The sequence below is a fragment of the Crotalus tigris genome, unplaced genomic scaffold (assembly GCF_016545835.1).
Source record: "Crotalus tigris isolate CLP2741 ecotype Arizona unplaced genomic scaffold, ASM1654583v1 scf7180000018585.330925593:3314079, whole genome shotgun sequence".
NCBI lineage: Eukaryota > Metazoa > Chordata > Lepidosauria > Squamata > Viperidae > Crotalus > Crotalus tigris.
In genome coordinates, this window is record NW_024097088.1 from 3,138,591 (window position 1) to 3,151,011 (window position 12,421).

Below are 12,421 nucleotides of genomic sequence, written 5' to 3' on the forward strand. Positions count from 1 at the left end.
GAGCCCGCGGAGGTCGGTCCGGCTGAAAGAAGGCTCGAATGAAGCCCCCTAGAATTTTGCAGAAAACTATTCGGATTCTTTGGCCAGCGGCTTCCTCCCGAGGTCAGGTGTGAAACATCCAGTTGCTTATGGCTCACAGCGTAGATCGGAAAGTTAATACGGGGCAGCCGGTTGGTAAAAGGACTCCTAAGTCCCCCATTTCTGGACTTCAGTCTGGGAAGCGACTCTACGTATCCAGTCAGTCTTTATCTGAAGCGCCTTATTCTTTTATCGGGAATCACCCAGTTATCAGCGTGAGCGCCGGCCTGATAAGCCGACCCGGCATCAGCTCGTGCCCAGCCCGGCTTTGCTAAAACGTGTCAAGCAGTAGTTCGCCTGTGCCATGGCTTCTGGTGCAAAGCAGGGCACCCCAACACAAGTCTCTTTTCTCTCTCTCTCTCTCTCTCTCTCTCTCTCTCTCTCTCTCTCTCTCTCTCACACACACACACACACACACACACACACACACACACACACACCGCAGTTCATTAGCGGCTTTTCTGGCTATGCAAGATTTGTGCAAGGATTAAGGCAGCTTCCTCACCGTTTTATGCCAGAGCAGTGAACAGAGCAGGGGACCCCTAAGCCTTTTCCTGCCACTGGGTACCCTTGGAATGAACGCTGGACGTGCCTCCCCAGGACAACTCCAAGCACTCTAGCGATGTCTTGAGCTCCACCGCAGGGAAGCCCCCCAAAAGAGAGCTCCGGTGTTTGATAACGTTCAAAGGTACTTTCCATTTAGATTGTTTTAATGTACCTCCAAGGGTTCTTCCTGCCCTCTGGGTGCCCTCTTCCACCTCTACTTTTCCTGGCTTTGGACTTCCAGACCTGGGGTCAGGTGCAAAGGTAGGCGAGAGACAAACATCCGTCAGGTGCACCTCTGGCTTGGCCGAGTTTCAAGGGGCTACCCAGAGCTCATCACACTTAGCTGTGAAGGCTGGGGCCGGTGCAGGAGGCATTCCCCTTGGCCCTCTGCAGCGCTGCCAAAGCAGCCGGACTACCCGGGGGCATCCCTCAAGGCAAGAAGCCAGCGGCCCGCCCCCCACCTTATTTCTGGAGCCTGGGCCGGCAAATCCCGTTTCTGCTGCAGCTTCTCTTCAGAACCTCCAATCAGGAGCCTCCCTGGTGACATCAGCCTCGAAAGGACCTCATCACCATCACCATCAGAACCCGTCCCGAATGTGAAACAGATCGGCAGACAATGCAGCTGGAAGCCACCCCTGCTCCTCAGCGGGGCATCGGCTTCAGAGGGAAAGGGGGAAGGGGGCTGGGGAGTCAGGGCCAGAGGCACTTTTATTGGAGCGCAAAGTCACTCCCATGGGTGCAGCGGAGGGCCTGCTGAGGGGAAGGGGCTGGAGCTCCCCCAGGATCTCTTTCCAGGGTCAGCGGTGCTTTTCCTTCTCCTTCCGGATGGCCTCCAGTCTCGCCTTGGTGGCGGCGGCCGTTTTGCGTGGCAAGCCCTCCTCGTCTAGACCGCTGGCCATGCTCCCTCCTGGCTTCCCAGAGCTTTTTCCCTGAAGGGGGAGGCAGCACAGATCACTGGGGCTTCTAGTAAGGTGGGGGGGGGGGCGGACCGCCCACCGGCCAGCAGCAGCAATGGGGGCAGCGAGGTGGCCAGAGCTCCCTCCTCCCTGCCTGCTGTTCAGCAGTGCAGAGGAAGGAAGGAAGGAAAGCAGAGGGAGGCTGAGTCCTGGACCCATCATGAAAGGGGGTCCGGGGGGTCTGGCTGAGAACGAGAGGGGAGCCTTACCACCACCTGATTGGCCATGTAGGATAGGAGAGCTTCCATGGTTGGGGGCTTCTTCCCATCCTGGTTCTTGAGCATCTTCAGGCGGCTTTTTTCAAGAAACTCACACTGGTTGCGAAGAGAATCTAAGAGGGAGGAGAGGCTCTGTGGTTCTTCTGGCATTGCCAGGGGAGGCAGAGGTGACCAGGATAGTAACTGCCTGCCTGGCAGGTCATTCTGATCCTCCATGATTCAAGAGGGCTGGGAAGAGGGGAAGGAGGCCAAGGGGGATGGCATCGCTCCCACTTACCACCTTCACTTACCCACTCCAAGGTCTCTGTCTAAAACTTCACAGATGCCCCTTGGATCCAGAGCCAATCTCCTGCCACCTCTTTCCCCCTTCTAGCAACCCCCATGCCCGCCAAGGTGCCAATGTCAGAGGGAGCAGCAGTGCCTCCCCTTTATTTTGGGGGGAAGATCTGTCAGATTCATATCGATCAGACCACCCCCTTCTCTCACACCTGGCAGCTCTCCACAGTTCTGCCCACCCTCCCAACCACTCCCAAAGGTGTCTCTTGGGAGGAAAAAGCTTCCGGAGACCCACCCTGTGCCGAGGTGCCTTACCCAGCAAATCCTGCGGAGGAGACTTGATTAGAGGTTGGAAGGCTCGATAGCTATGTTCATTTTTGGTCCCTGCAGTGAAGGAGAAGAGAAGCCCACATCAGGTGCTGTGATCCTAGCAAAGCTTTGGGAGATGAGCTGTGGGTGCTTTGGCCTGCAAAAGCGCCAGGGCACAATGGCTGGATATAAATGCCCAATACTTAGATGGTGCAAGTTGTAATCGGGCACGGTCCAAACATCAGCCCCCAAATTGGCATAAAGCATCTGGCTAGCATGCAGACAGCCCTTTGGGCCCAATTAATGGTCTACTAACAGGGGAAGGAAGGAGAGACCTTTACTGTGGACTTAGGTGGAAACCACCCTGAGACAGGCAGTGGTTGGAAGATTCCACTCAGGTAGTTGCTCAAGTCAAAGCAACAGCAGAGAAGACCCCAGAAAGATATCTGCCCCCCCCCCCAAGAAAGAGGGCATCTACCTCCGACTGACTTTCCCAAAGGTTTGGAGCAAAAGCAGGACTGGGACTCTGATGGCTGCCCTCTGGGATGGGCTGCTCCCTGCACACACCCACCTGTGGTGCCACGCTCCACTTTGCAAATGTAGTAGGTTCCCCGTGCAGTGAGGAACTTGCTGGCATTGTCTTCTGGGAACTTGACCAGGAAAATCAGCTTCAGGGTCCCATTCTCTTCACACAGGTCAATGGAGTCTGAGAAGAAACTGCAGAAGTTGGCAAGCAGGATTTCCCCCCACTCCACCCCACCCCACCGAATGAATGACTTTGCCCCTCATTCATCCTTCTTTAGATCCTTCAGGGCTTCAGCTTCGCAGGAGAAGAGCAGTGCACCTCATCCTTACCTCCAGGTTCACCTGATCATCTTGCCAGCAGAAGGAGGCCTGCAGCCCCTCCCTTTGTAGGTTTATTCAAGCATTGGATTCAGGAGTAAATTGATGAGCCTGAAGACCTGACCCTTGGGTACCAGGCCAGGAAGTTCGGTGAATGGTCACCTGTGAATTATTGTGCTATGGATGTAGTGTGTTTCTATTGATTTATTCCCATTACTGATGTATTTTTCAGTTGTTTTTAACACCAACTGCCCAGACAAATTGAGTGAGCAAATGAACAAATGAATGAGGTTGTGTGCATGGAGGCCCCACCTGGTGTTGGGGTTCAGAGCTTTCATCTGGCCAGAATCCACATCTCAACACTATTGTTCTACAGGCCTAAAATATCACTTCCTCTCCATTTCTGAAATCTTCTTCCAGGCCCACCTCAAAGCTCTGCACTCTTATCCAAAAGCTACGGGCCTTCCTTCCAGAATCCGTGTCTTCCCAATTGGTGGTGGTGACCACAATGCCCTGAGACAATCGCCACCCATGAGATTCCTTCAAGGGTTACCTGAACTGCACATGGTGGAGCCACATTCCAGTCCAGCAGACACCAAGCCTGATCGCCAGCCATGCTCCCTCCTGACCCACTTCCTTGTCCTTGCCAGTCTCCCAATGATGAGGTATTCCCCTCCCTTGGCCCTGAACAGCCTGGGTCCTTCTCACCTGTCCTGTGCAATCCCACCTTATCACGCAGGTAATGGGTTAGAAGCAAAATGGAGCAATTGATGTTGGCCAGGAACTGCCGGTTGTCTGAAAGGAGAGGAGTTGCGGTCACCGCTGAGTAATGCAATGTTTTCCCGCTGGAGAAGGGTGGCTTCTCCTGCCCTGTCCTGGGGAACATCAGCAGCTCTGGGCCTGACTGGCCACCTGAGCCTCTGTCACAAGGAAGAGAAAGGTTGGAGAAGACAGACACACGACTGGAGAGGGGGAAAGAACGGCGTTTCCATTCTGGCTATTGCCATTCTCCTCAACCCTTCCGAGGTTGCCCGTCGAAGGGATCGCCTGGACTCCTCCACACTTGGTGCCTGGATGTCGTGCATCCCTGCCCAGGCTTCCTTGTGGTCTCACCCTTCTGGCATTGGCATCAGGGCCAGGGAGGGTTTCCCTTGGCTGGATGCATCCAGGATGGAAGAGCCATCGTTCAGGGTTGCTTGAACCGACTCGGGCCCCAAAGTTTATTTGTCCATACAATCGGCCTTCTGCCTCCAGTCTTTGGAATAACAAACACATTAATTCTGGATTAATGAGGATTGTGTGTCTGATAAAACACGTTTTTAAAAGTGGGGGCTGCACCTGCCATGACAACACATGTCCCTGAGAGCGTCCAGTTTCTGGGAGGAGGGTCAAAGGTTTGGAGGGTCTGCTCCTGGCTCTAAGGAGTCCCAAGAGGTCCTGCCTCAGCTTCCCTCTAGTTGGATAAAGCAGCCCATAGGGTTAGCTCTCCTGCCTGCCTCATGTCCACTCCACGGACCCTCTCGGTCCACCTTTCCTTACCTCCATGCTTGATGATAATGAACATGCCCCAGCTGTCTTTGGCATGGCTGGCAAGTTCTCCAGGGTTGAGCAGCCTTGGAGCTTTTGTGACATGTCATAATGAATGGCTTTGTGAGGCAAGCAGGCAGGCCTGGCACCCTGACCATGGTTTCCTCAAACATAGCTTGTGGAATCAGCCATATTAGGTCAGTTCCTGCATTGCACTAAGCCATAATATGGTTTGGCTGTTTGGTGGGGAGCCCAACCAACCCACAGTAGCTTATAAACCTGGGTTGATGGCCAGGTGTGTTGGCCAATTGTAGTTGACTCAATAATAACTAAACAAGCAGTTTAATACCCTCCACAAATCAGGTCAATGAAATGCTGTCTGAGAAAGTCTAAAGCATGTTTAATGAGGACACATTTCATGACAAGCTTTTTTGAGTGCTCCGTGAATTTTATCAACGGGAATCCTGTAATTAAGAATTTGGTGAGCAGAAGCAGCTAAGTGACCAGGGGCTCTGGATGCAACAGCTCAGCCATCAAATGAGGACCAGTGTTGCCAGGGGCGGGACACAAGAGGACCCCTGGAAGGCTCAGAGGAAGGAGGCAATGAGCAAGGGCCTTTGTATTCGAATACAGGAAACGCACCCACTCAGTCAGCAGCAGGAAAGCAAGAGGGGTCAGTGGGAAGTCAAAGCCGCCTGGGTGGGATACCGTGGCTGAAGAAAAATCCAGCACCAGACCCCACCTCCCTGCAGAAGATTACTGGCCCCGTAAGTCATGGGGACATTTGGGAGGTAGAGGCAGGATGTCCACTGCAGAAGTGGGAAGCTCGGCCAGAGGTCAGCCTAGGCACCCGCAGTGCATTCTTTTAGTGGGGGCAGCTTGTGTCATTCCTTTCCTGACTGAATTCTCTTCCATCCCTTTACAAGCAGCTGGGGGGGGGCTTTGGGGGCCCTGGAGGCAGGACTCCTCTCTCCGGGGCTCCATGTGCAAACTCAGGTGGTGAATGCCGCAGGGCCCGGGCTGGCCTTGGGAGGAGGGTCTGGCAAAGGGTCAGGCAATTCTCCCGTCTTGGTTGTGGCCTCATTGCTTGCAGGCAGGCAGTCCCCGCCGGGCAGCAGCTCAGTGATGGAGCAGATGTTTTCATAATGGCTGGGCCTAAAGCTCTCCAGCATGTCTTTGGAGACTCCAGACCATTCCTGGCAAAGAAAGGACAGGTTGGAAAGACACACGTGCCCCCCCCCCCAAAGCTAAGACTGAGACCTTCTTCCTTTGTGAATAGCCTGCCTGCAGATGAGCAGAGCCAAGCCTGGGCTGCCAAGAGGCCCTGGTAGGCACCTTCTCCACGGCATAAAGTAGAAATCACCTGAATTTTTCTGGGACTCTGAAGCTGACTCACGTCTCGTAGGCTTTGCCAGACTTACTGAAAAATTGCCTTGATATGCAGTGAAGAGATCCTCAAACTTCCTGCTGGGTTTTGGGATTCTGGGCATCAGGACCACCCACATTCTGTTGGTGAGAAGAGAGGATGGGATCCAGAGCTGTTTTACCTCCAGCCCTGCCTCAATTAGCCCACTAGACCGAGAGAAGTAATATGAGGTGGAGGACATGGACATCTCTCTCTCTGTTTGTGGGCCATGCTCTGGGGCAAGATGCCTCAATTTCTCCCCTATGGGTCCAACCCTGGAGTCCCTCGCCCCAGGCAGAATCAGCCCCAGTCTCCCCTACAGCCCTGCTCACCTCTCCATCTGCAGCAAGCCCAAGAGTAGCACCAGCAGAACGAAGAAGAAGCCCAATGGAATCACCACGTCTTTGAGTGAAGAGGGCGGTGAAGTGGGGGACACGTCTTCTGCAAAGGAGGAAGCCAGGTGAGGGTCTCAGACCAGGAACGTTTTCATCTTCGCACCTCGCGCCAAAGCAAGCAAATTATCTGCTCCTGGAGTTCCTCTGCCAGAGTGACAGATCAGAAGTTCTCCCATATCATCTGAGGTTTGACAAACGTTTGACTCTCCAACTGACTCTCCAAGACAGTCCAAAATTTCCAAGAGGTGGGACAGCTGGGTCCCAGCAGCACTGGGCCCATGGAAAAGAAAACCCAGCGGGGATTTGTGCATTCCCTATTTGAGTTCAGTTCCCCTGCAACGGCCTATCAGACAGCCTATCGCCACCGGCCTCTATGCATTCTGTAACAGCCAACAGATACAGGTGGAAGGAACTGAAGTTTTAAAAAAGGATCTCTACAGCCTATTGTGCTTGGCAGTTCCATCCACACTCCACCCAGCACTGTCTCTTCACCCTGTAAGAAACACACTCAGCTTCCAAGAATTTGACAGAGAAATATCCCTGTCCCTTTAGGAAAGTGGCCAATTTTAGTCTATTAGCTTTTGTCAAAATTAAATCATTTCTTTCCATTAATATAGTTTTACACTTTAAATTTTTAGAATCTGTTAAGCATTAGCCAGCTTTTTGTGCCAGGATTATGCATACCTGATAATTTACTGACACAGTTATTACTCCCCTCCTAAATCAATTTCCTAGCTTCTTGTGGACTATCGCATTCACTGCTCTGAGATCTAGTGCACTAGTCCATAAGAACCATCAAGTTTCTTAATAGGTAAAATTGGAATATCATATGGGGACATACAAGATTCCCACAAACCTTCCTCCATGAGCTGATTAATGACTGATTTCAATCCCTTTCTGTCCTCCAAGAGAATATTGTTTCATCCTTACTACTTCCCCAATATTCCTTAAAGTAATTTCAATTGAAGCTATTTTCAATCCTCCCCTATTTCCAATTCCAACTCAGACTTTGGGGTTAGGTTATTTCTCCTCTTCTTTTCTTAGTGGACATAACACAACCCTTATTTTCCTTTGACCCAATTTAACGTCCACCCCTAGGACAGACTACATATCCCATTTTGCCAAATTTACCCATGTCTGAGAATTTATCTAGAAATCACACATAATTCCCACTTCCCCATTGCTGGAACATCAAGAGGGGCTTCATTATAGGGAGCGAGGAAGGACATCCCTCCACTCTGTGGACTAGAAGCTTCTGCCCAAACCTCAAGGAAACCGTTTCTTCTTCTTCTTTCCGATCCCACTTTTAAATTTATCAAAGACTCTCCTGTGGTGGGACCCAAATAAATGAGCCCTTGACATCCTCGATCCTCCAACTTCATCAGATTCACCAAGTTTATCTAGTTTCTGTCTCTCTGCTTTCCCAGCTATAGGAGAAGCACTTTTCTTCTCCAGGATTTAAAATTTCCCTCACCATTTCAGTAATTCTACCGAATCCTCTGGGTCCCTCCCTGTGAATTTGCAACAATGGGTTTTGAATGTCTGCCCATCAACAAATTTCCTTTTAGTTGTTTAACCTTTCATTTTAGTTGTCTCTCTCTCTCTCTCTCTCTCTCTCTCTCTCTCTCTCTCTCTCACAAACACACACACACACACACACACACACACACACACACACGCGCGCGTGCGCATTATTGCCTGCTCTCCAGCCTGGGCTCCCTCCCTTCCTTGTTCTTCGCCCAGGGCCTTCTGGCATGAGGATATCCCGGCATCTTGATCAGTCGGAGGAGCCAGATGACCACCAGTGGCAGACGGGACCATTGAAATCAATGGGACACATCTTCCCGCCTCCAGGGTGGACGGCCCCAGTCCCCACGGTGACTTTAAATCCTGGCACGAGCTCCCAAATTGTGAGAAACACTCTCAGCTTCCAAGAATGTGACCGAGTCATCAAGTGAAGCAAGCAGTTTATTGAAAAATACGTTCTTGCAAGAGCGGGTGGCTAACAAGAAGGCAGACCCCAAATTGGTTTCAGCAGCCTTTCATTCCCTAGGCCCGAAGCGCAGGTCCCTCCCTTGCAATCCCATGTGACCACAAGGTTTACACCTTATCCGGAAGGCCTAGTTCCCCCACGAGAACCCCCTACTTGGCTCCTACCTGTGTTTAAATCTCTCCCTTTGCTTTGCCCTTCCGAAATTAGTTTCTCTGCACCGGCAGTTTTGCCTGGCACCCAGGTCTGCATAGGCATAAGCAATTAGTTTCATTATTATATGCAAGCTCTTGTGGTTAGACTGTCAGCGCAGACAGTTCCTGTTCCTCTAACCCTTTGCTTTTTCTTGTTATTCTAATCTAGACCTTGTTCATTTTCCAAGTATTCGCTCTTAAACTGTATTAAACATGGTCAGATGCAAAAACCACTTTGTTATTCCCTACAACCCTGGGCCCTGCTTGGGTGCAGTGAGACCCCCTCACTTTATCACACTGGCCATCTTTTATCTCATTTATTATAATTTCTTTGACAATTGTGAGCTGGCAAGAGTTGTTGAGAATTGGGTAGCCCCTGGCCTGCTCTGCACACCAGCTGGAGGCCGAGAGGTGCCTTTAGAGCAGAGGGCGGCTTCCCAGCACTGTCCCCAAAGGCAGGCGAGGTGCCCATGGGCTGGACATTGTTCCTGTTCCCCTTTCTTGGCTTTGGGAGACAGAAAATCCATCCTGTCCTGCCCGCTCACCTTTTCCCCAAAAGGTAGGGTTGGATTCCTCACTCCAGAGATCTGTGGTTGCACACTTGTTGTGCAGTTTACTCTTGACATAGAAGGTGTAGTGCTTCTTAGGATCCACACTGGGAATTTGGAACTCCATGCTGTTTACGTGGTATTCCTGGAAAGCAAGACAAATGTTCAATTCCTGCCCCGCCTCTAATGGAAGGGAGCCCAGCTCTAGTGCCGAAGCTTGTCCCTAAGATGCCAGAAGGCCAGGGGGCTTTGGCTGCCACAGACTAGGCAGCTTCCCCGCTGGAAGAAGAACATTTAACCTTTAACACACACCCTTCCTCAAGCAAGAGGGAGGCTAGGCTCCGAAGTAGACAAGGACACGGCCATTCAGTGCCACAAGGCTTCCTTTGGCACTAATTGGTTCATCCCTCCTACCCAGCCCTAATGTGGTTGGTTTCTCGGTGGCCAGACGTGAGCCCGGCCACTAAACCGTCCAGCAGTACAACTTCCCTACCATCCACTGTGTGTCCTTGTTGCTCTTGTATCTGACAGTGTGCTGCAAACAGTTGGCATTTTTGTAGGGAGTGTCCCAGGTCAGGAGCAGCTGGTGGTTGCTCAGGTTTTGCAAGGTGAGGTTGAAAGGCTTGCCGGGTCTCACTAAGAGAGAATTCAGATGGAGCCCTGAGGGCACAGGAGCTTGGCCCACCGGCCTCTTCCCCCACAGGCCAAACCGCTTCCCTGTCGGTCACAGCCAGCTCCAGCCCAGACCAGCCGGGCAGAGCAGATCCAGAGGCCAACAGAGCCCATCAGCTCCTTAAGACCCAACACTTTTTCTAAACAATTGAAACTGCATGTTATGGGGAGGGGGGAAATGGCCACCACAAAATCAACCCCTGAAAAGAAAACAGAGAAATTGAGGGTCATTGTGACCACCAGCATCAGGGACAGCTGGAGCCCTCGGCTGCCTGGTGAGACAGAAAGGGGGATCGACTGGATGGCGAGCCAGGTGAGGAAATGGCTGGTCCTCAAGGCAGCAAGAGCAACAGGCCGGGTCAGCCCTGAGCCCCACTGGGGAAGCTGGGCCTCTCTGCTCCTTGGAATGCCCCATGCAGGAGCTCCTCCATACCTCGGGTGTTCAGGAGTACGGCTTCGGGGACAACATTCTGCCCCTGACTGTCATTGAGGTACATTTTCAAGTAGTTGAAGAGGTGATATTGGCTGAACTGGCATGCCACATTGAGTCCATCTATCTGTCCGTATTCCTTGCACTCTGCTGGCTTACTGAGTTCTTCGAACCTGCGCAGAGAAGGGACGGCTGGATCCTTTTCGATCGGCAGCTTCAGGTTGGAAGCGCAGGGCAAGCGAGGCCAGAGACGCTAGGAGGTCATCCGGCTGACCCCCAACCCTGCGACTTCATAAGGGCGTCACCAGCCCTGGCCTGCTTGATTTCGGGTAGGCGCTGTTACCTGCCTGAAGGTGCCACGGCCTTTGGCTGGGGCCGGCCCTCCCTTAGCAGGAGGAGCGATTCTGTGGGAGGCTGGCTTGTCCTAACCAGGCCTGGCTCAACAGCGGCATGAATGCCCCAACCCTGGTGAGGGAGGGAGAGCAGGAGGGAGGTCCTGGCCAGCTCTACCTTGTGGCAAAGAGGTGAAGGGGGGGCTGAAGCTGAGAAAGGGGGGTGCCACCCCAGGGGTGAAGAGGGCGGAGGGCACCTACCAGAAGTAGAAAGAGTAGTTGTGACCCGGCTTCTGCTGGCTACCCCAGTCGCAGATCACGTAATCTTCATTGTGGCAAATGCAGTCCACTGTGGGAAGAAAGAACAACCTCCTCCATGCTCAGCTGAGGCTCCCTCCCACCCAAGCGGGGCTGAGAACGGATCCTCCTGTAAGGAAGGGAGCCTTGAAGGCTCCAGAGACCTCAGCCGGCTCCCTTCTGTTCCCGCTCAGACAGCCTCTTCCCCCCTTCTTTGATTTTTATTATCAATTTTCAGAGAAGACCCCTAGGCTCAGCAGTGCCCGCTAGGCCTTCTTTCAGAAGGTCCAGATTCCCCACTTGAGAGAAGGTCAAGAAAGTGACCATCCGCCTGGGGTGCTAAACGCCTGTCTCCAAAGCCGGCCCTTCTCCCGCCCCACTCCCCGTTTCTTAACAGTTCCAAGGCTACTATCATTTTCAGGGTGTCAGAGGGACCAATTTAGAGACAAGCAGTTCTACGGCTGTTCCCAAGTGAGCTAAACCAGGCCTTGCTGGCTGAACTGCCACAAAGTGCCACCTGAATGCTTAGCCACAAATCATGGTTTACAGATGACAACAGCCCAACATGCAAAGCCAAGACATGCTATAGTTTAATTACAATGTCTCTTTGATCTGATGGGTTTTCTTCCTTCCCTCAAGGAAAGTTCAAGGGGAATTTGGGAAGGGGGATACAAGTTCCAGCACCCCTCACCCACACCCCCTACGGAGAGAAGCAGGCGAGGGGGGCCCGTACCTTTTGCCTGCGGGCTGCCTGCCGCTTCCCCCCCAGGGGCCACCAGCAGCAGCAGGAGTCCAAGCAGGCTTCCCGGATGGTCCAAGACCCTCATTCTCCAGCACGAGAAAGAGCTGCTGCCCCAGAACCGCCTGTTCTGACTGCACCTCGAAGTGCTGAGTGTGTGTGTGAGATGAAACTTTATCTGTGGCTGGAATGCATCACTTCCGCCGCCACCTGCCACCCGTTTCCTGTGGAAAGTTTCTGGCCTGAAATCCCTGGGAGTGTTGGCCCCAGGGGGATTTCCAGAGGTGGCTGAAACCATTGGGAGACCTTGCCCCCAACCCAGGAGGCAGTCTCCATTGGAGCGCCATCCAGAGCCGGAGACCCTCTGGGATTTTTCCTTGGAAGGGCTGCAAGTCAGAAGAGTGGCATGGGAGACCCTCGCCCACCCTCCAGACAGCAGGACCACCGCTGGGGGGTCGCCTCCTGGAGAACCTCTTGCCCCGTTACTTCCCATGGAAGGAGATGCCCTGGGCTTGGCTTTCGGAAGCAGGTGCTGGGTGTGATGGAGCACATCTGGGGAGACCCCAGGAGAGCATCTAGAAGAGAACAAGGCGGACAATACTGGTGTCTGTGTGTGTGGCTCAGCCTCTTCCCTGGCAGCAAAGTCACCAGACTTGGGAACTTTTA

At 52.8% G+C, this 12,421-nt stretch overlaps 2 protein-coding genes across 5 annotated transcripts; both read right to left on the bottom strand.

Moving 5' to 3' along the window:
• Positions 1–1,114: 1,114 nt before the first annotated feature.
• Positions 1,115–4,993, bottom strand: CUNHXorf65 (chromosome unknown CXorf65 homolog). 3 transcript variants are annotated; one of them, XM_039354852.1, is made up of 6 exons: positions 4,766–4,795; positions 3,935–4,481; positions 2,955–3,089; positions 2,390–2,458; positions 1,790–1,911; positions 1,115–1,553 (listed from the first exon to the last, which is right to left on the bottom strand). In XM_039354852.1, the coding sequence occupies exons 2-6, from the start codon at positions 4,110–4,112 to the stop codon at positions 1,422–1,424; spliced, it is 636 nt and encodes a 211-aa protein (XP_039210786.1). In that variant the 5' UTR covers positions 4,113–4,481; positions 4,766–4,795; the 3' UTR covers positions 1,115–1,421. The 3 variants fall into 3 exon arrangements, with proteins under 3 accessions (XP_039210786.1, XP_039210785.1, XP_039210787.1); XM_039354853.1 differs by having other exon boundaries at positions 1,117–1,553; positions 3,935–4,021; positions 4,766–4,993; XM_039354851.1 differs by having other exon boundaries at positions 3,935–4,993.
• Positions 4,994–5,133: 140 nt separating this feature from the next.
• Positions 5,134–12,418, bottom strand: IL2RG (interleukin 2 receptor subunit gamma). Of its 2 annotated transcripts, XM_039354850.1 has the most exons (9): positions 11,750–12,418; positions 10,981–11,068; positions 10,391–10,560; positions 9,779–9,921; positions 9,283–9,430; positions 8,711–8,789; positions 6,491–6,599; positions 6,175–6,259; positions 5,807–5,949 (listed from the first exon to the last, which is right to left on the bottom strand). In XM_039354850.1, exons 1-8 carry the CDS (start codon positions 12,246–12,248, stop codon positions 6,209–6,211), a joined length of 1,287 nt encoding a protein of 428 aa, XP_039210784.1. In that variant the 5' UTR covers positions 12,249–12,418; the 3' UTR covers positions 5,807–5,949; positions 6,175–6,208. The 2 variants fall into 2 exon arrangements, with proteins under 2 accessions (XP_039210782.1, XP_039210784.1); XM_039354848.1 differs by lacking the exon at positions 8,711–8,789 and having other exon boundaries at positions 5,134–5,949.
• Positions 12,419–12,421: the final 3 nt, after the last annotated feature.

What these genes read in the sequence shown, in the direction of transcription:
- CUNHXorf65 (XM_039354851.1), bottom strand. Translation starts at nt 4,112, where the DNA reads ATGTTCCCCAGGACAGGGCAGGAGAAGCCACCCTTCTCCAGCGGGAAA. An exon ending in GGTGGGATTGCACAGGACAG is followed by an intron (nt 3,090 to 3,934) that starts GTGAGAAGGACC and finishes GTTTCTTCTCAG; the next exon opens with ACTCCATTGACCTGTGTGAA. An exon ending in TCCTCCGCAGGATTTGCTGG is followed by an intron (nt 1,912 to 2,389) that starts GTAAGGCACCTC and finishes CCTCCCTCTTAG; the next exon opens with ATTCTCTTCGCAACCAGTGT.
- IL2RG (XM_039354848.1), bottom strand. Translation starts at nt 12,248, where the DNA reads ATGGGAAGTAACGGGGCAAGAGGTTCTCCAGGAGGCGACCCCCCAGCG. An exon ending in GGCTTGCTGCAGATGGAGAG is followed by an intron (nt 6,260 to 6,490) that starts GTGAGCAGGGCT and finishes TCTCACCAACAG; the next exon opens with AATGTGGGTGGTCCTGATGC. An exon ending in CATATCAAGGCAATTTTTCA is followed by an intron (nt 5,950 to 6,174) that starts GTAAGTCTGGCA and finishes TTTCTTTGCCAG; the next exon opens with GAATGGTCTGGAGTCTCCAA.